The sequence below is a fragment of the Microtus pennsylvanicus genome, chromosome 1 (genome assembly GCF_037038515.1).
Source record: "Microtus pennsylvanicus isolate mMicPen1 chromosome 1, mMicPen1.hap1, whole genome shotgun sequence".
In the NCBI taxonomy this organism is placed as follows: Eukaryota; Metazoa; Chordata; class Mammalia; order Rodentia; family Cricetidae; genus Microtus; species Microtus pennsylvanicus.
Window position 1 is genome coordinate 40,277,332 of NC_134579.1, and position 26,502 is coordinate 40,303,833.

The 26,502-nt window shown below is 42.9% G+C and overlaps 1 protein-coding gene across 1 annotated transcript; it reads left to right on the top strand.

The window, feature by feature from the left end:
* The first annotated feature begins 1,881 nt into the window (after positions 1–1,881).
* Lrrc58 (leucine rich repeat containing 58) lies at positions 1,882–21,312 on the top strand. Its single transcript, XM_075962402.1, has 4 exons — positions 1,882–2,514; positions 12,322–12,450; positions 13,098–13,375; positions 15,258–21,312. The coding sequence occupies exons 1-4, from the start codon at positions 2,030–2,032 to the stop codon at positions 15,464–15,466; spliced, it is 1,101 nt and encodes a 366-aa protein (XP_075818517.1). The 5' UTR covers positions 1,882–2,029; the 3' UTR covers positions 15,467–21,312.
* The last annotated feature ends 5,190 nt before the right edge of the window (positions 21,313–26,502 follow it).

Sequence of the window (26,502 nt, forward strand, 5' to 3'; positions counted from 1 at the left end):
TTCTGTCCATGTTTACATCTATCCTAAATTCAACGAATAGATACTAAGAATTCAAATCTTTATTAAAATAGGTCACACCTCAGTTCTGCAAGCAGTATACTTAAAATTTCGCTAAAGCTCCATTTTCTACCCTCTTTTCTTCACTTTTTATTATTTTTTTAAAAATTAGTTTATGTCCTACTCTAAACTTTCCACATAGCTTCATTTTCTACTATTGAGGTCATCTTTGCTCTGTTACCTGATGTGTAATCTTCACTCTTTTTCTGAATCACATTTTTTATATTACACTATTTTTTAATCAAGGATAGACGTTTTTAAAGCATGAAGTTGTGTTACTGTCGGTGATTACAGTAGAACTACTTCTAGAATGTTAGTTTGATCTGAAATAAGGCCCACTTTAAAAAAAAGAAACTTTCAAATCAGATACCTGCAAGACACTTGCAGATTTTGTTTTTGTTTTTCCAGACAGGATTTCTCTGTGTAGCCCTGACTGACTGTCGTGGAACTCACTCTGTAGATCAGGCTGGCCTCTACCTCTGAGACCGGCCTGCCTATGCTTCTGCCTCACTATGCCTGAGACAGTCTTTTTTTTTTTTTTTTAATTTCACCTATAGGTTGAAGCCTGTCATCTACATGACTGACGACACAGGGTTTTTTGTGTTTTTAGGAAGAAAGCAATCCAATGCCATCTGTTGTACACATAACCATGTAGCTCAGTAAGAAAACACCAAGTATTTTTCTCATTTCCATTAATGACTTTAAAATTACAAAGTGCAATTTCAGAAAAGATTGAAATTGGGATAAGGATGAAAATACACGAACAGGAATTACTAAATTAGAGCCTGAGTCAAGCGCTTCCCAACTAAACTCTGGCTGTCACTTGCAGTGGACTCCGAGTGCTTTCTCAAACTGAGCTCAGTGGAAACTAGCTGAAACCAAGGAACCTCCTCAATCCAACTCCCAAATTCATTCCCTTCCACGAGGACAGATCAAAGCCCACGCGATCTGTAGTTGAAGTGGACAAAGTTCTCATTCGACACACATTCCTTTTCTTTGATAGCTTATAGGAACTTTATTTTCCTTCCCCCTTTTTTCCCTTTTGCTTAGTTGTCTGCAGAGGAGCTCAGGACCACTCAATCGTAGCTCCAATTCACTCAGTGGCCTGAACCGAGGGAGCTGCGACCTCTGTGGCTTTTTACAACGCTGCTTTAAAGGGCAAAAGAAAAAAATCTTGGAGGGAAAGTCGGGAAGGTCCTTAAGCATGTTTTCCGGATGGGGCAATTGCAAACGAGTTAAATCTGATTTGGGCCTTAGCTTCGAAGAGGGCTTTGTTCTACACCACGTCACTCTGGCTGGCCTGGGGCTCGCTTCCTAGGACAGGCTGGCCTCGAACTCCAGATCCCTGCCTCTATATTCCAGTCCCGGGACTAGAGGCGTTTTCCCGCAGGCCTATTCTCCCGCAGACTAGAAATTCTCGGGGTCAGTTCCCATCATGGCTGCGCTCTCCAGATCCACAGATTTGGGGGCCTGGCCTCGAGTGAGAACAAAGAGGGCGGCGCCCCGTGACGCGCAGGCCCTCGGGCGGGCTCTTCAGCCCCGGAGCTGTTTACTCGGGGCCAAGGCCGCGGGACGCTGGGCTATAAAGGGCGCGCGGCGGGGCTCAGAGCGCCACGGGCTTCCGCTGGCCCAGCAGCGCACCGCCCCCAGAGCCACGCGAGGCGGAGCTCGCCCCGGCGGCCAGGACGGCTCTCCAGGCGGCTTCCTGCGAGCCCAGGCCCCGGCTCGCTCCCATCGGCCGCCGCGCCGCGCGCCACGTGAGCCGGAGCCCGCCCCCGAGCGGCGCGCGCACTCGGCGCAGGGCGTCGCGTGACTCGGGCCGGCGCCCGGGGTGTGCGCGGCGCGCGGGGTGAGCGGCGGGCCGCCCCGGGCCGCGCCACTTCCGACGCCGCGCTCGGCGTGAGGTTCCGGGGCGCGCCGCTGGGCCGCGGCGGCGGCGGCGGCGGCGGCGGCGGCCTGGGCTTCGGGAGGGATGGAGGAGGCCGCAATCGGGGATGCCGAACTCAACTGGTCCCGCCTTAACGTGTCGGCCGAGGCCCTGGAGTCGGAGCTGGAGGCCCGCGCCGAGGAGCGGCGGGGCTCGCGGGAGGCGCTGCTGCGGCTGCTGCTGCCTTACACCCGGCTGACGTCGCTGCCGCGGGCGCTGGGCGGCGGCTTCCCGCACCTCCAGCTCCTGGACGTGAGCGGCAACGCGCTCACGGCGCTGGGGCCCGAGTTGCTGACGCTGAGCGGCCTGCGCACGCTGCTGGCCAGGAACAACCGGCTCGGCGGCCCGGGCTCGCTGCCCAAGGACCTGGCCCGCTCGCCGCTCTGCCGCAGCCTCCAGGTTCTCAACCTCAGCGGCAACTGCTTCCAGGAGGTGCCCCCCTCGTTGCTGGAGCTGCGAGCGCTGCAGACCCTCAGCCTGGGCGGCAACCAGCTGCAGAGCATCCCCGCCGAGATCGAGAACTTGCAGAGGTGAGAGGCGGCGGGACAGGGTGGGGGTCGGGGTGGGGATGGGGTGGAGAGCAGGGCGGTGGCCCGAGCTCCGTGGCGCCGAGTTGGAGGCGAGGACTGCCGGGCCATCGCCAGTGGGAGCGTACAGATGAGGTTGAGTGGGTCATGGTGTTTGGATCGGGTTTGGCCTGCACAGATCTTCGAGGCAGTTTAGCCGCAGGCTTTCCCCACTTCCCCCAACGATGGACTCTAGAACTCGCTCTGTAGACCAGGCTGGCCGCGAACTCACAGAGATGCGCTAGTCTCTGCCTCTCAAGTTCTGGGATTCAAGGCGTGCGCCCCGAAATCCGGCTTTGCCTTATTTCTTGAGTCTAGAGAAGCAGCCAAATGGGCACCCATTAACGGAGGGCAAGCCTTCCATGACTTGCCATGCCCTTGCATCAAAGTGCGTGCCCTTTAACGTGGCGTAGGAGGTGCTCTGGCCTACTCCCTTGTTTTCTATTCTGTTTCCAGATTCCTCTTCTCTTTAGCGTACTGGAAATACTGTTTGTGGAGTTAGTGAGCATCTGCATTTCCCATCGTGTTGGAAACGGAGCTTGACACTCGCTAAATGTGGATTGGATTGGGTGGATGCAAAGCCTCTTTCGGGGAACTTATTCACACTTCAAAATCGTATTTTAGGAGTTGCTTCCGTTATTCCTTTCTTTCTTTTCTTTTTCCTTTTCTTTCAGGTTTTTGAGACAGTTTCACTGTGTAGCCCTCCCTGTCCTGGAACTCACTCTATAGACCAGGCTGGCCTCGAACTCGGAGAGTTCAGTCCCGTGCCTGAAACTAAAGGCATGCTCCACCACCGCCCATCTTGTGACTCCCTTCTTTACTGTTCCCCGGACAATTACAGCCAAACTACTTTGTCTCTGTCTCACTCGTTAAACCATTGCGTTTATCTTATTGACTATAATTTCTTCCTTACAGGAGTTGTCTACCTCACCTAAGTAGGTTATTCAGTAATGTAGAATTTAATGAGACGAGGAGGTACAGGAAAAGGGGACTGAAAGTTCCCTAGGGTGCCCTGCAGGGAAGTTGGAAGTAAAACAGCAGCAATGAACTATCTTCCATTTGTTAAATATTTTCAGCTCCTTCACTGGATGAGCCAAGGTAAAAGAATGTGGAGCAGGAAAGAACCTTTGAATTAACAGGGAAAACATTGACCTGGGAATAAAAATCAACATCTCAGCCTTAGGCGGGCCACTCAACGTGTCCTATTTGCAAAATGACACGGCATCTGGACACCGTGTCCCTTAATTTGCTCCTTGATAGATGTTTACAGAGTACTTAGTGTGTCCAATGTTTTCTTAGGTTCTGGGGAGACATGAGCATGCTCTGCCCGCATGGATCTAACAGATATATTAGCAAAGGGTAGAGACGCTAATGCGTCATAGACTTCCTTATTAAATTACAGAGCTTAGAAGTCAGTCCTGGAGCAAGTGCCATTTGAGTCAGGCTTTTGAAGGAAGGAGCCATGAAGGTTACCCTGAGTGTGAGCCGTTGGGATCACTCCAGTAGAGAAGAGTGGCTGTGAAAGCCCAGGCACTAGGAGGAGAACGGCCAAACTGCTGAAAGGTGGGCATTGTACTGAACAGTGGAGGACAGAAACTGGGGCCACTCAGGCCGGACCACAGCTTGAAGACTGCTGTAGAGCGTGGGTTCCATTCTGAGTGCACACGTGTCTTGTTCCTGTGACGTGGGAGACAGGGAACTTTGAGGCTGCTTAGGAGGCTGCTGCAGTAGAATAGAAATGATGGTAGTCTACAATAGGCTACGTGCTTGGGAAAGAGAGGATGTGGGACAGTTAAGGAGAGATTTTGTTAGTTTGACAGGCTTTGGTTCCCTTTAATTCTGATATGTAATTCAACCTTTTCAATTCCAGCATATTAAGAGGAACCCAGGGAGAGTATTATCTCCACATTGAAAAGGAAGTAGGCAGAATACATGTATGGAAAACATAAAACTATGTATGCGGTGCCGTGTGCCCCATCTTAGGGCTCTAACATTCTCTAAGATGAGGTGAGGAACAAAGGCTCAGAGAAGAGAAATCTCAAGATCACAAGCCCATTAAGTAGTAGAACTGGGTTTGACTTCTGAGGTCTTGTGCTGAGGGTGGACCAAACCCATGAATTTTCCACAGTGGGTGGATAGGGCTTGGACCTGAGTCCCTAGGCTTCTGTTGTGCTGGCTTGAGTGATCCAGAGAACCGCTTCAGGTCATTTACACCTGGTTGACCTGATTTTCTGGCCTGATGCCTGCTACTGACGGTTGTTAGTCTTTAATCTCTTGACTTGATAAATTGTGGGACTTTTTGCATCGTGATTTTTGTTGTCAATCCTGTGCTTTATTTCTCTACTGATAGGAATCAGCAAAGGTTAGATAATAAATTCTAGTTGGATGTAGGCCAGAAGGGTCATACAGAATTGTATCCCTAGAAAAAGAAGCAGCTTTGGCCATGACCTAGTTCATTTCCTTCTTTTCACGGATGAGGAAGCTGAGATTTCATGTGAATGAGTTGCTTGGAGCCAAATCATGACCACAATGAGAGCTCGGTGGTTCAGTTCTCAGACTGTTAACTATTTGAAACTGGAAAATGGGGAGGTTGGTGGTGTCACAGTGCTTGGAGCCTATGTAGCTCTTAAACACCGCGTCCTTCCAGAGTCTGTGTAACCGCTCTCTGTTGTGAACCTGGCCTGGGCTGCACTGCTCTGCGCCTCTCCACCCTTCTGGTGCTGAGGGTGGACCACGTGACCTTCCATCTCGGCAAGAGCCGCTTCTTGAGCCAGTCTAATATTTTGGCATATGAAGAAGATTCTGTCCTTTTACAGAACAGTTAAGAGCAATTTTTAAAAGAGTATATGACCAACAGAATTTTCCCCTTCTCTACCTGTTACTGTTCCAGGAAGGGTAACAAATCTTGGTTTCGTGTGCATTGGCCTGTCCAGGTTTTCCTGTGTGTGTTAGATGTAGCTTCATTCTGCTTGTTGATTTTTTTTCCCTTAGTGGCAAAAATCTGAATTAAAAAAAAATTCTAGGGCTGGGTGGTGGTGGCAGCACACGCCTTTAATCCCAGCACTCGGGAGGCAGAGGCAGGCGGATCTCTGTGAGTTTGAGGCCAGCCTGGTCTGCAAGAGCAAGTTCAAGGACAGGCCTCAAAGAGAAACCCCCGTCTCAAAAAAAAAAAAATCTAAAAGATGACTTTCAGACAAATAACAAACAAATGGGTACTGGAAGTTTTGTTTATTTTTATGACTGGCTTCATTCCCCCCCAGTAAATCAGGCCATCGTATAAATACACATTCTGTTCATTAAAATACAGGTTCTTCAGCAAATAAGTGTAAGTTTTCAGCTTTGTGTAGGCAGGCTTGTTTTTGTTTACAGTGCTGAAATGTAGGAGTGGTTCACAGTTTATTCTAATGAACTTAGGTTTTATTCCTCAGTTCAGAAACTAATTGAAGAAGGGCTTAAATTTATTTCTCACTGAGCAGCAAACTGAGTAAATGGGTTGTGTGATTTTGGATGCTATTTGGAGACTGAATCTGAGCCAAGCGAGTTTCATGGGTCCTTTTCTCATCTTTTTAAAAAAAGCAGTGTCTTTTTTTAGTGACCGTCTATTGGTGTCTGTTTAGTGTGGTCTAGGAGGATTGTGACAAGAGATGGCAATCCCTGGAGTGTTAAAGCTATTGGAGCTATCCTAGGAATGACTAGCGCCAACAAGATGATAAGTAGAAAAATGTGCTAAAATTCAAATAAAACAGTGTGCCTGTTTAAAACCTTGCTTTGAATTTGTGTTGATTTCCTTTAATTTCATACTATTTTGAGGGTAGTCACCCCCCATGCCACCTCCAACTGGCATGCTCTTGCGTAAGCACGCACGCGCTTCCTCCCTCCCTCCCTCCTACTCTACCTCCCTCCCCACCCAACTTCAAGTTCTCTTTTTGTTTTTCTTTTAAACCCACCAAGGTCATGGTTCCTATTACCCTGCTACTCTTGATCGCAGGGCCTGTTGTGGTGGTTGGTGGGTTGAGCTTGCGCAGGTCTTTTGCATGCTGTCACAATTGCTGTGAGTTAGTGTGTGCAACAGTCCTTGTGTCTAGAAAATACAGCTTCCTTGAAGTTATAGAAGAGGCCTTAAGTCCAATCAGAAAGTGGTTGGTTTGCTGCTGTAATGTCATTGCCACTTCCGCACCAGTGGCATCTCTGCCTGGCCAGTTCCTGTAGCCTGAAGGGTTCACAGCTGGCTGAGAATTGATGATTACTTTCCTCTGGTATTGAACATAACTCCTAGCTAACCAGGAGAGGTGGAGCTTCCAGGGCAGTACCAGTTGGATTTCTCCATGGTTTATGATTCACATATGTATGTCTTCAGCAATGTGTCTAACCATCAAGAGCTGGAGGATAGCCAAAAGCAGTGACAAGAGCCTGTGATATTTAGGGGTCTCTAGGACCCCATTGACCACAACTCAGAAAAGAAGTAAACTATTTCTAGTATGTTATAGTTGGGGTATTCTGCTGGCTAGTTTTATGTCAGCTTGATACAAGCTACAATCATTTGGGAAGAGGGAATCTCAGTTGAGAAAATGCCCTTGCCAAACTGGCCTGTGCTGCATTTTCTCAACTGATGACTGGTGTGGGAGGATCCAGCTCACTGTGGGTACTCCTGGACTGGTGGTCCGGGGTGCTAGCTACTAAGAAAGCAGGAGGAACTGGGTTTTCTGCTGTTTCTACTAACTTGTAGCATTGTTTTAATAAATGTTATAATAGCTGCCTACTAAACAGAAAGAAAGAAGCCAGGTTGTGTGGCACACACCTTTAATCCCCAGGCAGAGGCAGGCAGATCTCTTGAGTTCAAGGCCAGCCTGGTCTACAGAGCTAGTTCCAAGACAGCCAGTACTACACAGAGAAACCCTGTCTTGAAAAACCCAGAGAAAAGAAAAAGAAAGAAAGCAGGCAGAGCCAGCCATCAGGAACAAATTCAGGATTGGTATATTAATATTAAAAAGAAAAGAAAAACTCATTCCATTAGTTTGGTGATGAATTATTTTCCTGTTTTCTGCATATGTCAACACTGGAAGAATGGGTTACCCCAGTTCTGATGAAATAGGTCAAGGCTGACAGATGTTTTATTTTATGTGCATTAGTATTTTCTCTGCATGTATGACTTTGTGAGGTTGTCAGGTCCCCTGGAACTAGAGTTACAGATGCTTGTGAGCTGTCATGTGGGTGCTGGGAAGAGCAGCCAGTTCACTTAACTGCTGAGCCACCTCTTCAGCCCCAGTGTGTTTTAAACACTATGATTTGCTTTAAATTCAGCAGTTGTCTTTCTGACTACAGAAAAGGATGTTTAGAACAGATGTTTGCTTAGAAGTTTAATTCTCATAAATCCTTGAAAGATTTCAAGTCCCTAGAGCTTTGGGAATTATTTGAGTTTGAAAGTGAGAAGTAATTCTGACAGTGTAAGTTTAATATTCTGATCATGACATGATTAGTGATATCTATGAATGCACAAGAGGATTTATGAGTGCATCATTTCAAAATCATAGGCTATATTTCAGAATTTCAGATCTTTCTCTGGCAAAGTCAGAACAGCCTCTGGCAGATGGCATCTAGTCCGTGTGATCATTCTCTAGCCTCCATGCAGAGCATGTGTGATAACAGTCACCAGAGCCCGCTACCTCCTAATGACACCCCTTAAGGACTAGTTTCCACCTGGAAAGAGCATTCAGTTCATAGCGCTGACCTAAGTAAAGAGTACGTGTTTATCCTCGCTCTGGAGCATGCTGCCATTTCACTGTTGAATTCTTTATTAAAAACTTCCAGGTTTGGTAAACTTTTCTCCCTACTAGTGTTCTTATTAAAATAATTCCTCTTGCAGGATAGTTTTGTTGTATGAATTCCAAAAACTGTTGTTTTGTTGGTGTTGTGTTGCTCTGTCTTATTTTGAGACATCTCATTGTGTAGCCCTGGCCGGCCTGGAACTCCTCCATGTTGTGCTCTGAGAGTCTGAGCATTAACTTATTAACCCAGACTTGGTAGGATCAAAACAGCCTGCCTAGGATTTTGTTTTTCATTAGTATTTAGATATTTACTGGTAGAAAAGATGAGCTTTAGAACCAGAGTGCGTCTTTGTCTAGGTGGTCAGGTGGTTTGTATTGTTTTTGCTACAGAGTAATCTTAGAAAGGAAAACTATAAACACACAGAGTGCCTGTCTGGTTTATCTTTCTAAGTGTTAACATTTGTCTAGAGAGTATCGCAAGTTTGAAAAGCTTTACATAATGGGAACTAGAAAAGAGTATACCATTGATAGAGTTAAAACAAAAGACAGCTTCAGATTCAGGCTGATTGTTAGAATCACCCCAGAGCAAGGGAAGGCAAGCTTATAAAAGGCAGGTGGAATTTAATAGATGGGAGCGATTGATTTTGCCTGAGAATGTATCTGATGGGTGGCCATAAATGGGGAAATTTCTCAGTGAAATAGTAAGGGAAGTTTTGAAATGAACATTTATGGAAACACAATTAGAATTCTTTTTTTTTTGTTTGTTTGTTTTTTGGTTTTTCGAGACAGGGTTTCTCTGTAGCTTTGGTGCCCTTCCCGGAACTAGCTTTTGTAGACCAGGCTGGCCTCGAACTCCCAGAGATCCGCCTGCCTCTGCCTCCCCAGTGCAGGGATTAAAGGTGTGCGCCACCACCGCCCGGCCACAATTAGAATTCTTAGAAAAACGTGCAGCTGCCTCCCACATCTGTTCATGATTTTATTTACTGGCTTTCAGGTACTCACAATCAACTGTGACCCAGAAACATTACATGCAGAATTCTAGAAATAAGCATTTCATCACTTTTAAGTTGCAGTCCATTCTGAGAATCATGATGAAATCTTGAGTTGCTCCATCCAAAGCCTGAATGGGCCTTTGAAGGTGCTACCCAGTCCCTGGTTCCCACCTTGCTCTCTGCTCCTTGGTCCCCCTCATCTACCTTAGTACTCTATAGGCCTGCCTGCCTGCCTGTTAATCACTTAGTAGCTACCTTGGTGATTGTTTTTGCTTAACTGGAACAGAATTCCTAACAGAGTAACTTGAGGACAGAACAGGCTCACAGTTTCAGACAGTGTCAGCCTTGTGGTTGGAAAGCGTGGGAAGCAGCTCAGTTCATGATGGAATGTGTGGCAGAGGTTGGCTCTTACATAGTAGATGGCAAGAACCGGGGAAGGAGAGGTCTGCCACTAGTGACCCACTTGTGCCAGCGAGGCCCCACCTTGACTACACCTCCAGCTGGGAACCAGGCATTCACAGTAGGAACACATAGGAGCCACTGTGGATGACCGTAGAGCTGCGAAAGAGAAAAGGAACAAGTTCGTCACAGTGACTGGCGAGATAATGAGGCCAGTTGTGGAAGGAAATTGAAGGACATCTACCAGCAAAATAGAAGTAGCATTTATGACCCAGAACAGTGGGGGAAATGAAAGAAAGAAAGGAACTGTGCCAGTAAGAAGGCAGAACTGTAGGGAGACAATCTACTGAGATAGGTTGTTGTAGAACCTGCACCCTAGCACCAGCAATCAGGTTGTTCCCTGTTTGTGCGTGAAAGGTCCTTAAAAACACTTAGTAAGTTAGAAGTGAAAAGATATTACTTCTCATCGGAATTGCACTGTGTTCCAGCCACACACACTCACCCAACTAATTGTGATTCTTCTAAACTGTGAGTGAAGTGACGCAGCTAGCTTTCATTTAAACCCCATGCACCAAAGGGTTGAGAGATGACTCTGTTAAGAGCTGTCTTGGAAAGGGTTGGAGTTAGGTTCCCACCACTAAGATTGGTGCCTCAGAACTGCCTGTAACTCCAGTTCTAGGGGATCCAGTGACTTCTGACTTCTCTGAGCTCTACACACATATGCATGTATGTAAATAATCACAGAAAATTAAGTATTAAAACCCACTCATCATACCTAGAATAATATTCAAAATTCTTGTGAGGCTTTGTGATCGACCTTCCCAGGCTGCCTGTTGACACTACCTCATTTCCACCGCAGTCTGATCTCCCCACACCAGCTGTGCTACATACAACTTTGCATTGCAGCGGTCACTTCCCTCTGGAGCTCATAGTCAGCTCACTCAGCTCTGCTCACATCGCAAAATCTCCCATTACTTTCTGGTTGACCCCTTTCTCCTGTAAGTGCTGTGTGCCCTAAGAGACATGCTTCTTCAACAGCTCAGTGACTGACGCTGAAATGATGCCTAGCACGTGGTAGGTGTTCATTATAATTCTATGCCATTTAATAAGCAGCAAATAACTGGCCCTAATTCTTAGGCCAGGAGGGAGTAGAATTGAATGAAATAAATGCTGACAGCAACAACAAAAGCTGGAAGCATTATTCATAGTCAAGGGAAGTAGATTTCAAAGCAAAATGGATTTAAAGAAACAGAAATACTTGATATGAATTAAGTAATACTCCAACAGGAAGTTTTAGGAGTCAGAAACTTGATATGCCTGCAGTGTAGCTTTTTGTATATTGGAAGCAAAAAATGGCAGACCTCTCAAGGGAATGCTGTGGTTATGTAGGAGACTAACATCCAGTGAGAAGGCAGATGACAAACTAGAGCTTCTGAATTGCTCCTTTTAAAAAGTCATTAAGAATTCTTCTAATACGTATAAAACAGACAAAAGGAGGTCACAAAGGAACAAGGCTATGCAGAACACATTTAACAGCAATGCTCTCGGCAAACTAATGGAAATGTCTAACCCATGGGAAAATGGTATGAACAGGAAATGCTCTGAATGCAAATGGCCAGAACACAGAAAGACGATACTAAATTTCACAAATTAGTAAACTGCAGCTCTATAGGTGGAAAGTTCAGAATGGTACCTTTCTTACACCATCAAATTATCTTAAGAAAACTAGAGTGTCAGCAGTATGGTTTGAGGTGGAGCTGGGATCACCAGAGAAGGCTGATGAGCAGGTGGCTCTGGGAGCTCTGGGTAGAGCAATTGAGGAGGACACTCACATTCACTCTAGCGTCCACTCACATGCACTTTGTTTATGGTTTTCTGCCCTTTTCCAGGAGTAGGCAGGGCTATTGGTTTCCCTGTTGTCTATTAGTAAATGCATCCAACACAAGCATGCCAGCATGGAATCTCGTGGTGCTGTAATCTGGCATCTCCAGCCTTGTTTGGGTTCAGTAAAAATTCTCTATAGTTAACAAATGTGCCTGTTGAGTCTTTAAAGCCCCCTCCTCTACCTGGAAATCTCTTTTTCTCTGTCTGTGGGCTAAGTTCAGAGCCCAGCAGGGTTCACAGTATTCTGGGAAGCTTTTCCAATGAGAGCTGCAGTGACCCTTCCTGTTCTCTTTCAGTGCCCTGAACTGTTCCTCTTGTTTTGGTGGTTTAATCATATGTGTCTTGTCTAACAAGATAAGGTATCAACTCCCTGGGGATTTCATTCTCTCTCTGGAGACTGCCTTGTACAGTGTTTCTCAACCTATGGGTGGTGACCCTTTTGTGGTCAAATGACCCTATCACAGGGATAACTAACCTAAGACCAGTTTCATTATATCAGATACTACATTATGATTTTTAACAGTAGCAAAATACAGTTATGAGTTATCAGTGAAACTGATTTATGGTTGGGGTCACCAGAACACAAGGAACTGTATTAAGGGGCTGCAGCATTGAGAACCACTGGCTAGTTTATAGCAAATCCTGAGTAAGACTATGGTGAATGTGTCTGTTACAGTGGAGGCGATGAAATATCTTGTGGTTATTTACTTTTTTACAATTTGCTTTTGCAGTTTAGAATGCTTATACCTTGGAGGAAACTTCATTAAAGAAATCCCACCAGAATTAGCAAATCTTCCTTCTCTGAATTACTTGGTGTTATGTGACAACAAAATCCAGAGTGTGCCTCCTCAGCTCTCACAGTGAGTAGTCTCAGCTTCCAGACACAGACAGCTGTGGTTGGGCTTTCTTCTTGTTTGTGTTTTTTTTTTAAAGATATATCTATATCTAGATATACCTAGATACAGATATCTATTTATCTACCTCTATATCCATATCTATAGATACATAGAGGGGGAGAGAGAAATATTTGGTATAGCTTTCCTTGGGTCTTGTGGAACTTGGCAGTTTGTATTAGATGTTAAGCACTCCTGTCCTGGTATGGCTTTATAATGAAAAGGATCATTATTCATAGCATACCTGAAATCATTTTCGGGTGTGTAAGTGATAAATAAAATATGCCCTTCAGTGTCTTTAAATCTATCATTTTGTGTGTGTGTGTGTTTAAGTTAGGACTTCAGAATAGTTTGTAAATGTTTTGAGTACTCTTAAGATCCCAGAGGGAAAGTCTTTGGTAGCATTTGTGAAGCTGTATTTTGAGCTGTTGTAGAAACTTTAATTCTTTTCCTTTATTGGCCTCAATCCTAATTGTTCATTCATATGGAAAGCTCAGACCCTGAGTATCTACACATAGACGTGCTTATGTATGTATAGAAATGTATGTAAACGTAGCTTTCTAGGCTGTTGCGCTCATCCGCTGCCCTTGGCTTGTGTATTGTGTTCACTCTAGGTTGCATTCCCTTCGTTCCCTGAGTCTTCACAATAACTTGCTGACATACCTGCCTCGTGAGATCCTCAACCTTATTCATCTGGAAGAGTTGAGTTTGCGAGGAAATCCATTGGTTGTCCGTTTTGTTAGGGATTTAACATATGACCCTCCAACTCTTCTGGAATTAGCTGCAAGGACCATTAAGATCCGAAGTGTTTCTTACACTCCCTATGATCTTCCTGGGAATCTCCTTAGATACTTGGGTTCAGCCAGCAATTGCCCAAACCCAAAATGTGGTGGTAAGTGAGTCTGGTGTTAGCCTTTTTCACTCATTTAGCCATTTGTAAAAATTGATTCAGCGTTGATTTAATTAGCTAAAGTGTCTTCACACAAAGGCATTTACCCCCTGTGCCTCCTTCCTTAGAAATTATTTTCACACTAGTTTTCTTTCGAACACAAGGAAAATACCTAGGATGTCTTCCTGCTTTGGAACATGGTGTTGAAAGTAAGATGATCAGATGAAAGGAAACACAAAGAAGTGTAAATGGTTCTAATTCCTTAAAATAGTTTGAAAATGTTTGGCTATCTTCCATGCGAGTCCGTTTTTAATGAGTATGGAAAGGTGCTGGCAGGGGGACAAGTGTAAATACCTTGTCAGAGCCAGGTGAGATTTTTCCCAGAAAGGGTCATCTTAAGATGAGAGGTGATAGAGGAAAACAGAAGTTAAATTTCTCCAAGATTGTTGCAAGACAAAAAGACTGGGTTTAAAAAGAAAAGCATTCTCTGAGCTGGTTTGGCCAACTCCCCTCAGAAGCAAGGTTTGCTGTCTTCCTCTGTGGACCTCTGTCCTGAAGTAGCTTTGGCAGAGGCAGGAACTGTTGAAACTGGGTGTGAAGATTTGTAAGAGGCAGCATTCACACCATTGCTTCCTGTGAAATCCAGTGTGCCAGAATCTGCCCTTTTGGGAATGGCCCTCTAAAAAGAAAAGAACTCTCTCTTTGCCGGGTTTTTATTGACTTCTTTAGTATTCTAAAGAGTTGTTTATCTTAGGAATGCCTTAAAAATTACAAGTTTAAATTTTCAGATAACATCAATAAGTAAGTAAAATAAAATCAATCATGCTTTCCTATCCCCACCACCCCAGGCTCCTTAATGAATTATAAGTTAAAAATTATCTCATTTGTGAGACATTTTCTCTGTATGGTTTGAAAGCTTAGAGATGAAAACCAGAGATAACCTAGTTATGAGGCTTTATTATAAGCCTATTATAATAAATATAAATATAGAAATGTATGTAAACGTAGCTTTCTAGGCTGTTGCGCTCATCCGCTGCCCTTGGCTTGTGTATTGTGTTCACTCTAGGTTGCATTCCCTTCGTATCTACTTTCTCAGTTGTTCAGAGTAGTAAACCAATAAAGGGTTACAGGGGAGCCAGATTGGCACGTGCTTTTATTCCCACACTCAGGAGGCACAGGCAAGGAGCTCTGTCAGTTGGAGGCCATCCTGGTCTACACAGAGAGTTCCAGGCCAGCTGGGTTACCTAGTAAGGTCCTGCTTTTAAAACGGTGAGCGAGGGGGTCTTGTCAGTGGGGAGTTCTCCTTTGATTAGACCACATTACTTTGTTTTGGCCCATTGTGGGATAGAGAATAGCAGGGAAACTCAGGCTTGAAGTTGAGATTTTTCTTCAGAGAGACAGTGGGCACAAATCTCCATAGTTTGGTTATACTGCAGGCATAGGGGTGGCCTTGGTATGTGTAAAGTATTTCTAAAGGACCAGCTAGAGTCTGGGACATGGTGACCTTGCTTTCCTCTCAACTCTGGCTGTAGCTCTACTTCACTGAAGGGTCATAGTTCAGGAGCACTGACGAACCACGTAAGGGAAGTACCAGTTTTAATCTACCAAAGTATATTTGATTTTGCATATATATACTAAATGAAATCATTAGCTTTGTAACCCAGAGATTTAGAGCCAGCATAAATGTAGAATGGCCTTTGTTTCTGTCAGTTGTTCTCCCAGTGATTGTGCACATGTGTAATCCTAGACCCTTGGGACGGGTGGAGGCAGGAGGATCCGGAATTCAACTTTTTTCAGAATGGTGGTGTGGTGTTGTTTTGTTTTTTTTTTTTATAGAAAAATCTGCGTCTTTGCTTTTACTGATTTATATTCTTCTTCTCTCTAGGAGTCTATTTTGACTGCTGTGTCAGACAAATTAAGTTTGTGGACTTCTGTGGGAAGTACCGCCTCCCCCTGATGCACTATTTGTGTTCTCCAGAATGCTCTTCCCCGTGCAGCTCTGCCTCGCACAGCTCCACGTCCCAGAGTGAGTCTGACTCAGAAGATGAGGCCAGTGTTGCCGCGCACAGGATGCAGAAGGTCCTTCTTGGTTGAGCAGCAGTGGGTGTTGACAATGCTAAAACACTAAGCAAAGATGATTCAAAAAGAAAATGAAGCTTGAAGTTGATTGGAAGCCTTAGTGTTTTCATCTTGACTGTCCATGTAAGAGTTGCAGTGATCTATCTGTTTAGAAAGAGTCCAGTTCCATGCTTAGGTTCTTTGAGTGTAATTTATTCTGCATGGCAGTTCAGAATTCATCAGCTGGTTGGTCACAATTTTTACTAAGTCTTTGATCAAACACTAGAAGAATGGTACACTCTGAGGAGCAGTCACAATCAGCCTGGGGTGGTGTTATCTGGGGCCATTGGGTTGACTAAGATGTCAGTCATCACAATTGTGCTTCCAGAGTTGTCCTGATCTGTGCTGAACACTAGGCTGTAAATAGAATGAGCGTCATCCATTCTTGAGCCTTTCTGACCAACCAACTGGTACTGTGAGGACTATCCCTTTTAAATGGAATTTAAACTTCAGCTCTTGTTTTGTGTGATTGTTGCTAACTATATGCCGTCTAGTTGTGATGTGTTACAGTGCCTTAATCATAGTGAGGGTATGGAAGCTTATTCTAGAAATGATTTCAGAGAAGCCTGCAACCTGACACTCTGCAGAACACTTGGAAATGTGCTTTAACAGGCTAGGCAAAGAACTATGTAGATAATACCCGAGCCCTACAGGCCTGGAACTCTATGTAGAATGGGCTGGCCAGGAACTCAGAGATCCACCTGCCTCCACCTCCTGTTGCCGGCATTAAAGGTGCATGCCACCACCTGCCTCCATGACCATCTTAACTTCATTTTGCTAATTGCAATTATCTCTTGTAAGCATGGCTTTTACACTTATGGGAGTGATCAATCTATTTGCCAAAAGATAGAATAATCTATAATAATATTTCCCAACAGGAAAATCTAGATGACAAGTGATCTAAGAAAAACTGCTTTATAATCGTGGACTAAATCAAGAAAAGTTGGCCATGGTTGTGCATACCTCCAAACCAGCACTAGGAGGTAGAGGCAGAAGATGAGTTCAGAGTTGGCCTGGGCGCCATTGTGAGGTTGAGGCCAGCCTGGGATAGATACATGAAAACTTGTCTCAAAGTGGGGGTGGGTTAGGGTGGGGGTGGATTTTAACCATCAAGGGGGCTGGCTCGTTTGTTGGGGTTTTCTGTCCTGCCCAGTACCCCCAGCTGTTTAGTCCCAGAGAAAAATCACACATATATCTCTAAGTTATAAAGCTGATTGGCCCATTAGCTCTAGCCTCTCACTGGCTAACTCTCTCACCTTGATTAACCCGTTTTTTTGATCTATGTTAGCCATGTGGCTCAGTACTTTTTTCAGTGAGACAGATCACATCCTGCTGCTTCGGTGATCTGGGCAGGAGTGGGAGGAATCAACTTCCTCCTTCCCAGAATTCTCCTGTTCTCATATCATTTCTACTTCCTATCTGGTTTTCCCACCTATACTTTCTGCCTGGCCAATCAGCGTTTATTTAAAACATGATTGACAGAATACAGACAATTCTCCCACACCAAAATGTGTCTCCTTTGCTTTTATTATATACTAAACCAAAATTTCTCTGCATTTGAAAGAAAAACTACAACTAGATAACATAACATGACTATTCGAAGATAGTCAGAAGTGGAGCTCATTATGTTCATCTCATAGAACCGTTGAGCACTGAGAAAGAAATATCAATAAAACAGGACAGAAAACGCTAAAATGTTGTATCCTTAAAGTGTAGGAAAAAAGTAGCAACACAAATTATTGTCATTGGAAATTAACAGATTTGCTAGCTAGTTGATTACGCAATAAAAACTAGTGTTAAAACTTTAAGTTGGAATTAGGAAATATTGACTCAATACTGATGATCGAATAAGCAGACTGTATGTAGTAGCATGAAGACTGGTTGATAAGCGCTAACAGTAGGTTCAGATCACATTAGGGCGCCGGTGATCTTGAAGAGTGCTTTGTTAGAAGCCAGCTGTATGCCGACAATATTTGCATGGTAGGTTTCTTGTATATATTGCTTTTATTTTAGTAGATTATATTAGTAGATTATAGGGTAATTCAGGGTTTGTGTGTGTTTGTGTTACGTCATGAAACACGAGAGTTTCGTGGCTGCAGTTGTGAAACGCTGCTATAGTGAGTCCCCTTACCTTTTCCTCAAAATAGTGTAGTAAGATAATTTTTTTATTTAGGAATTTTCTTCCTGTGTTTATAGAAGTGATGTTTGTACTGCTAGCACAGTTAATTGTACAATAGAAGTTATAGTCTTTGTACTTGCCAAGTATGCAGCTGTAAGCTGCTGGATTAGGACCGGCAGTGACACTTGGGCACCCAAGTGTCAAACTTGTAAATGCTTTGTAATTAGATGACTTTACTTAAACAACATAGAATATTTTCATGGAAAATGTTCAGATGATGGGACCCTATTCTTCTGGTTTAAATACTTCTAGTTTTTTGATTGATAATCCTCTAGTACTAAGTGATAGCTTGAGTAGCCTTTTAGGAATTACTTGTAAATAGCCTTGTAAATAGAGCATCTAATGCTACTCTTCCCAGCTTCCTAGAGAGAAGCTGTGCTGTTTCATCTGTCATAAATGTAAATATTCCCGCCTGTGGCATGTAGATGTATCTATCCTATGGACTTCTTTCAATGAAGTGTTTTTTATATGTGTGGTTAAACTCCGTGAACAGTGAGCCAGGTCAGCGTGTAGCTGTCTTTTGGGCAGGGGTTGGGTTTATAGGGATAGATGCAGGGCCTTGTGCATGCTAAGCAAGCTACAGTCAACGCCTAGCATAGATAGCTTTTATGAAGTCTTCCTTGGTAGCTGTTTTACTTTTTTTTGTTTGTTTGTTTTTAATCCATCTTTGGCCTTATCCTTTACAAGAGCTGCCAATGATTGCTAAAATCTTTTTTCTTCCTTTTTCATCCTTTTCCTTTTTTAGAAAACTGATTATAGACATTAGCTTAGTGAGATAGGAATTGGCCATTTAGAATTCTGATCATCTTCTGAAGTCAGCTGAATGCCATAGTAGTGGTAGTCTGTCTTGCTAGTTATGAATCCCATTATTTATACAGCTAATGAACTCTTAGAGTTTCAGAATTGGCAAGGGCTAATTTTCATAATACAGCTATTTTATTTTCTGAGACAGGGCCTGGCTGTGTAGCTCAGGCTAGCCTTGAACTTACTGTGTGTAGCCCAGTCTTGCCTCAGCTTCCCAGCTGCTCAAGTCACAGGTGTAAACCACGGACCCAACTCAGTAGAAGTATGCCAGAGGGGCCTCCTGGTCTGAAAGTCTTGATGTTTAAATTTTTGTCACTAATATTAAAAATAAACATACATTGTAAATTGACTTCAAATATGAGAAAGTTGGGGGTGATATAAGTAAAAATTAAAGGCAACCCTCAATAGTGCAGCATGTCAGTGCAGACCAGTTCTGACAGACACTGCAAATACTGGGTTTATGAAGGCTCAAGAAGAGGCTCCTTGCTTGAATGTTAAGAAAAACAAATCTTTAGAAGCAGCAAAGGATAGGGAAAATTAAGCCAGTGAAGCTCTTTTGAGTAATAAGGAATTGTTTTAAAATTGACTTGCCAAGTGGTCTGTTGCTGGCATCTGATAGCCTGGTCACTGAGTTTAATACTGTTATTATTCTATTGGTCCCTGTGCTGGAGGCTGCTCCATTGCTCTGGTAAAGTAGAGCCAGCAAGCTATAGGCTTTCTTTTACCCTTGCTCTTACCAGAGCTGGAAAGTAGTTTCTCATTGGCCTCGTTACTAGTACAGCAGGTAGCCTTGGTGAATCGCGCTTTTTTCTTTTAAACTGCAAATTAAGCATTTAGTAAGTAGCTCTTTGCATAAAAACATGTTTATTCTCTAAGTTCCCATGTGAGTGCTTATAGATATGACTATCAGTAAAAGTGTATATGTAAAATTATTTAGCTGCATTTAGTTTAAAGTGCCTAATTTTTATCTAATTGATTTGCCTTTCGTCTAAAAGTACATTTTAAGTATTGCTCTCCATTTAAATCAATGTACTGCGTTTTTAAGTTAGGCTAGGCAGTGTAACCCTGGTGAAGGGTGCTGTGTGACCCTGGTGAAGGGTGCTGTGTAGGCTTCAGGTGTGGGACCTATAGCATGTAACTCTGTTTCTTTGCTTAGAAAAGAAGTGTTTAGTTAGCTTCATCTTCTGTATGCTAAGCATTTAATATTATGTAACATTGATTCAGTAGCATGTAGTTTTATATTTTCATCATCGTGTAATCTTTTTGATAGTATAGTTGGTAGCAGTATCCTTTGTGGTCTGAGAGTAAGTGCCTTAAGTCTTCCATTTAACTCAAAATATAGTACATAAAGTATATTATATGGTAAATTGTCAGTGATGGTCATGTGGTCTCTGTATTGACTTGAAGGAGAAAGTCTGATGCTGAGAGATTCCTTGGCCACCACAGGCCTGCTGGTTTCTCGGGGGGGGGGGGGGGGGGGTTCTGGGGAGGGAATCTTAATCATACTGTACCAGGAGATAAGAGCCCTCTGGAACCAAGGATCAAGCACCACCGCTACCCTGCCCCCAGAAAAGAAGTATATCTTTTATATAGTGTTTATTTAAATGTATATGCTACCACAAAGGACAAGAGAAGTTATAGCATCTTAGGAAAATATTGTCACTTAGGTATATAGCATGTTGTATCACCGTTTTCCTATAGGCTGAAGGGGATAGTTCAATATGTTTAAGTGCCACCATTATTTTTACATTTTTCTTGATCTCTATTTACTAAGGATTAAATTAAGCATTCCACTAACTCACAGCTGAACACTTAGAAGGTGGTCTTGATAGGTGCTGCTAGGCTTTCTCTTAGCATTAGTCAGCCTCAATAATTGATAGAATATTCAGTCTCGTGTGTGTGTTATGTGTGTATTAAATCTAGTAGCTTAGTGAAGGTTATTTACATGCAGAAAACTGTCTGCATTTACTAGAATATACTCTATTCTTTTGGCCATAACTAAATTGAATAAAATTGTTTATTCAAAACTCTAGCTGGAGGAAGAAAGTAGGATGAGGTTGGTAATGCTGTTGCTGCAACCATAAGTAAGTTGATTGGTTTTGTGTACAGGGATGGTGGAGAATCCCTGTTCTCACAGTTAACGTGGTCAGCACTGGTGTTCCTGAGAAACAGTGCTGACCCCAGTCAGCACTTTCTAACAGTCATGTGCAGACTTGTGCTGAGGTTTGTTGTATTCTGAGTCCATTTGATGTTGTTAGAACAGAACACAATGGGAAAGACTGTCTGCATAACCAACCTTCGCTTTCTGTAAAGTTGGGGGCTTCAAATGCCAACAAGATGCTGAAAAGTGTTACTTCTACTTTGGTCAAATTATTATGTATGCTCTGACTTCTTTAGTTTTCAGTACCTAAAGTCTTATGTATTAGAAATATCTGTATAAGTATATATATAACTAAAATGTAACTCAGAAATGTGAATTAATAATGGAGTTTGTTTTCTGGAAAAGATATAGTCCTGTTGTATCAAATTTATGTTACCTTATAATGGCTAAGATTCTAAAAAGAATGCTTAAACTATTTAAATTCTTGTGCCTCCTTCCCCCAAAGTACATGAAAAAATATGGTCTTACATTAACTTTATATACTTTCTTCATGAATTTTGCCTTAAACATTGTGCCTTGTTTTATTAAATTGTTTTATTAGATTCCAATTCTGGTCTTTGTAACAGCATTTTATTCTAAACAAACATTTATTTAAAAAAATTTATAATGCCTGTATTTGGTATATCACTGCTTATCTGTTTATTGAATTTATTTGAATACACAACTCCAAAAATAAAATGTGTATTAGCATTTATTGTGAGTGCTAGATACAAGAGAGAACCAAGTCAGAGCATGTCCCTGTGAGAGTCGCTGCCCCGCCCTGCTTGTGTAGGCTCTGACCATCTTGCAGCCACGGTTAGTCCCGGTGTGTGCATCATGGAATGGGAGCTCTATAAAAAAGAAAATATTCTTTTTAGAGTTTATTTATTATGTATACAGTGTCCTGTCTGCGTGTATGCCTGCAGGTCAGAAGAGGGCATCAGATCTTATTACAGATGATTGTGAGACACCATGTGGTTGCTGGGAATTGAACTCAGGACCTCTAGAACAGCCAGTGCTCTTAAGCTCTTAAGCTCTCTAGCCCAAGAAAATATTCTTAAAATTCTTAAAACGTCGTTATTGATACGTATTTAACATTCATATAAAGACTGAATTTAAAATGTTGGTCTGATAGTTTTAAAAGGTGCAGTAAATAAAAAATCTATAAAATAAGTCTGAACTTCTTAGAAAATTTATAAGCTTTTACAGCTGCTGAGCTCCTACAATTTTTGAAATTTTTGTTAATTTGAAAGCCTTTGTAACCTTAAAAATGGCATCTGAGGTTCTTCCTAACTTCTAGAGTCTACAATTACCTGTGTGCAAATGATCCTTCCTTTTTTTTTTGTAGCTTTCAAATATTTTTAAATTCTTAAAATCACACACGATGCCCCCTTTAGTCACCCCTATTTAGTTCTTCTTTTACTTTCTCCTCCTAAAGCAATGCATTTGTAGCCAGGGGCCTAGTTAGTGGCTAATGAGAATGGTACCCTCATCTGTAATTAAAATTCCAGCCTTTATGTCACCTCCAATGACAGGGAGCGGCTTTGAAACAAATAATTGTTTCTTCTTTGTTTTTTATTTCTGCATCCTGTAAAAGAAAGACGTGGTAATTGGCCAATGGCTAGGAGTGAACCATATGGTTTGGGGATGCCAGTGGCATAATTAATTATATATATGTTTTATGCAGGTGTGCACTAGGAATTTCTCTCCCATCCTAAGCAATCACAGAATCAAAGGTTCACCAGTGAGGGCCTGAGAAGACATACGCGCAGTGGACAACCCCTCCATCAGGAATAGAACCTATGTTTCAACAGCTCGGAGACTACTTCAGTCAATCCCAGGTTTCAAGTCTCCTAAGGTTCTTTTGATGGGTGCTAGTCAGATTAAATGCGACGGCAAGAGTACAATAAATAGCATACAGACCTACGCGTCTACTCGTTAATTGACACAGCCAGAAATCTGAAGAAACCTCAGCCGAGGGTTTGCCTAGATTAGGTGGTCATGGGTGCATCTATGCGGAATTGTCATGTTAATTAATTGATGCAGGAGGGCCCAGCCCATTGTGGTCCTGTGGTTATGTAAAAAGCCAACTGAGCAGGAGCCAGGGATTAAGCCAGCCAGTACTGGTCTTCTGTGGTTGCTGTGTCAAATTTCTGGAGTTTCTGCCCTGAATTCCCTCAAAAACAGATTGGACCTGGATGTATAAGCTAGATAAATCCTTGCTCCCCAACTACCAGGTTGCTCTTTGGTCAGCAGAACAGAGCTGGTGCACCTAGTGATCTCGTGACTTTCTCATCACTGTGAACTCGGCCCACACGGGGATGGCAGTTGACACACACACACACACACACACACAGAGCTCCACATTCACAAGTCATAGGTCCAGCTGCAATGACTGAATGTCAAACTATGGGAAGAGAGGCTCTCGACTGAAGCTTCCAACCTTACACTAGGACATAGACCAGTGTAGACAGAGGGGTCAACTAGTTCCCATTGGGGGTCCATTGGTGAATTGCTTTCATGATTGGTTTTATGTGAATGAATTATTTGCTCATCAAAGAGAAGATTCTTTTCCTCATTCCCTGGTGTCGCTAGGAACTCTCAGGTCAGATCACCTCTTCAGGTACTATTTACAAAGCAATTGAATTGGGCTCTATCAGTACATTTAGACAAGCCCAACATCTTACACAGGTTGTGTGTGGTGTGCACGTGCATGCATGTGTGTGGTGTATGGGCACACATACACAGATCCTATGCACATAGATACATACATCTAAAGATGGAAAATACTGCAGGAAGCAGAATGTGTGTGGCGTTTGCACTAGACTACAAGGCTCAGAAGGATATACATATTGGCACCAGGGCCCTGATGTGACCACTCTGTTAAAAGATAGCTTTTTTATTTTCTCCCTTGAGAAATATAGGAATGAAGCCATCCTGGAACAGAGGCCAAGTGTTTGATCTGACATAAAACCAGTAAATCCAGAAATACAGACCCCATTAGTGTACATCCTCATAAAACTGGCAGGTAGAAAGTTGAAGGGGTGTCAGAGGGGACACTAGGCAATGTTTTGGAACTCAGAACCAATTCTCAGAAGGTCTTCTGTCATGCTATCCTGCCTTCCTTTTTCCCCCTTCTCATTGTCTTCCTATTCTTCCTTTGACATTCTGATAATGATGCGTAGGCCACCCAATTAAACATAAAGGAAATAGCAGTAGTCAGTAACTAGAAGCCTACTGAGCGTATGACTGAGAATGAGGCTGTGGGTTCTGCAGGAGTCTCAGAACAGAGAAAACATGTCAAAAGGCCCGCCCATCCCCTAGCACTGGCGTCCTCAAAGGAAGAACAAACTACCAAAGCCAAGGAAAAGCTGGATCTCAAAATCTTGTGGCTCCCAGGGATGGAGTTGTTTTCAAACTCCATATGAATAAGTGACTTTTCTGGGTCCCAGAGTGGCAAGAAGGATTGAACAGTGTATGGTGCCCATCCTCCATCCTCCCTCTTCTATCCTCCCTCCATCCTCTGAGCGGAACCCAGAGACAAGTGAGCAAGTATCTCTCTCCCTGCTTCAGAAGAACACTGCACAGCTTGCTTCTCACAGGAAACTTGGAGAAAGATAACACATTCTCCCCGTTCCAGGGAGGGAATTTGCAGCTCGGAACATGTACTTCACAGAAGTCCCAATCCCCAAACCTCACTGAGCCTACAAAGAAATAACACTATTATCTAAAGGGACAGAAGGATCAGGTTTGTAACCCAGAGTTCAGAAGGCAGAAGTTGGAGAGGTTTTTTTTTTTTAGATTAAGAGTTAGGACTGTAATATGACTGACTCAAAAACCAGAGGTCTAGCCAGATGACTCAAAAGGTAAAGGCACTTGCTGCAAAGTTTGATGACCTGAGTTTGATCCTGGGAACCCAAGCAGTGGAAGGAGAGAACCAAGTTCTGACTTCCACAAATGCGCACTGGTGCATGTACCGCCTCCCCCCACAGACACACACAAATAAACATAGAAGGGATTTTAAAAAAATTTTTGCACTTGATTTTATACCTGAATGAAAGAGATTAATCACTATTGAGATCCAGATTAATGGGCTAAAAGATCACGTAGGAAATATTTCAGAGCACAGAACAAAGATGAGACTGGAGGACAAATAAATAGTCCAAGGGGTTTAGGAGGTTGTGTTTAGGGAGCTGGCTTGGGTTGAGGGGAGGCTCAGATAAACAAATTTGTAAAGGAGAAATTTTTTTAGACCAAGAAATCCCAGGGAATTACATTCCAGGCTATGAACACACCCTAGCAAGTTCCTGATCAAATCTGACACTGTGTGGAGGTGGGGTGGGGGTTACAAGAGGATACACAGCAGGAATTAGAGCCTGGGGACTAGGAAGATGGCTCCCCAGTTAAGAGCACTTGATGTTCTTGCAGAGGACCAGAGTTCAGTTCCTACCGTACAAACAGCTCTAGAAGATATGATGCCCACTTCTGGCCTCCACAGGTACCGCATGCAGTTGGTATACATACATGTGGATGAAATACACACGTAAACATACATAAATCTAATTAAACCTTATTTAAAATGTTACTAAAATAAATCATTAAAAAAACAAACAAGGTCTGATCTCTGGAGTTAGTGCAATGATATCCACAGACTTCTGATAGGAAAGGACTCCAACTCATGAAATCCTTGACCAGTTAAAACTCCACTCAGTCAACAGGGAGAAAGCAGTTTACTGACAAATATACGAAAAGTTGGAGGCTAATGCCTGTTTTCCTACTTAAAGAAAACGTTTAAGATCTACATACAAATCCCAGCAGAGCTAGGAGGATGATAACAGGAGGTTATGGTAATGAGCAATGAAAATTGAAATAGATTGCAGGCAAATGGATGGAGCTAGAAAACATACTGAGTGAAGTAACGCAGACCTAGAAAGACAATTATCACATGTACTCACTCATAAGTGAATTTTATCATAAAGCAAAGAAAGCCAGCCTACAGTTCACAATCCCAGAGAACCTAAACAACAATGAGGACCCTAAGAGAGACATGCATAGATCTAATCTACGTGGGAAGTAGAAAAAGACAAGATCTGAGTAAATTGGGAGCATGGGAACCATGAGAAAGGGTTGAAGGGGAGGGGAGAGAAAGGGAGGGAAGCAGAGAAAAATGTATAGCTCAATAAAATAAATAAAAATAAATTAAAAAAAGAAAATTGAAATAGAGGTACATAGATAAAAACAGACCACAAATGTATAAACACACATGATAAACAGCACAAGGGCTAAATAGGCCAAAATTGTAAGACATGCAAGAAGAATTAGATAAAATAGTTATACCCAAAGACTCCATTATGCTGATTTCAGAATTGGTCAATGAGCACATGTTATATATGGTGTGGCATGGTCGAAGAATTGAATAATGGGCTGGAGAGATGGTTTCAGCGGTTAAGAACACTGGCTGCTCTTCTAGAGGTCCTGAGTTCAATTCCCAGCAACCACATGGTGGCTCACAGCCTTCCAAAATGAAATCTGGTGTTCTCTTCTGGCCTACAAGGATACATGCAGGCAGAACACTGTATACATAACAAATAAAAAACTTTTTTAAAAAGAAACAAAATAACATGATAAAATGGGTGTCTATGTATAAATACATCATCTCTCGAACAAAAAATGAAAAGATACTTTGGTATCCATAGAATGCTTACAAAAGTCAGATGTATTTAATAATTAATCTTGAAGAGAGAAGACTGTACCCCAGCATTCAGAAGGTATAGGAGGAAGGATCATGAGTTCAAGGCCAGCCTGGGCTACGTAAGTGAGAACCTGCCTGAAAAACAAAACAAACGAAAACGTTGTTAACAAATTCTCACAAGGACAGTCTCTGGTCCT

Bases quoted from the DNA above. Each gene is read 5' to 3' on its own strand.
- Lrrc58 (XM_075962402.1), top strand. From the start codon at position 2,030: ATGGAGGAGGCCGCAATCGGGGATGCCGAACTCAACTGGTCCCGCCTT. The intron at 2,515-12,321 runs GTGAGAGGCGGC...TTGCTTTTGCAG, and splicing joins GAGATCGAGAACTTGCAGAG to TTTAGAATGCTTATACCTTG. The intron at 12,451-13,097 runs GTGAGTAGTCTC...TGTTCACTCTAG, and splicing joins GTGCCTCCTCAGCTCTCACA to GTTGCATTCCCTTCGTTCCC.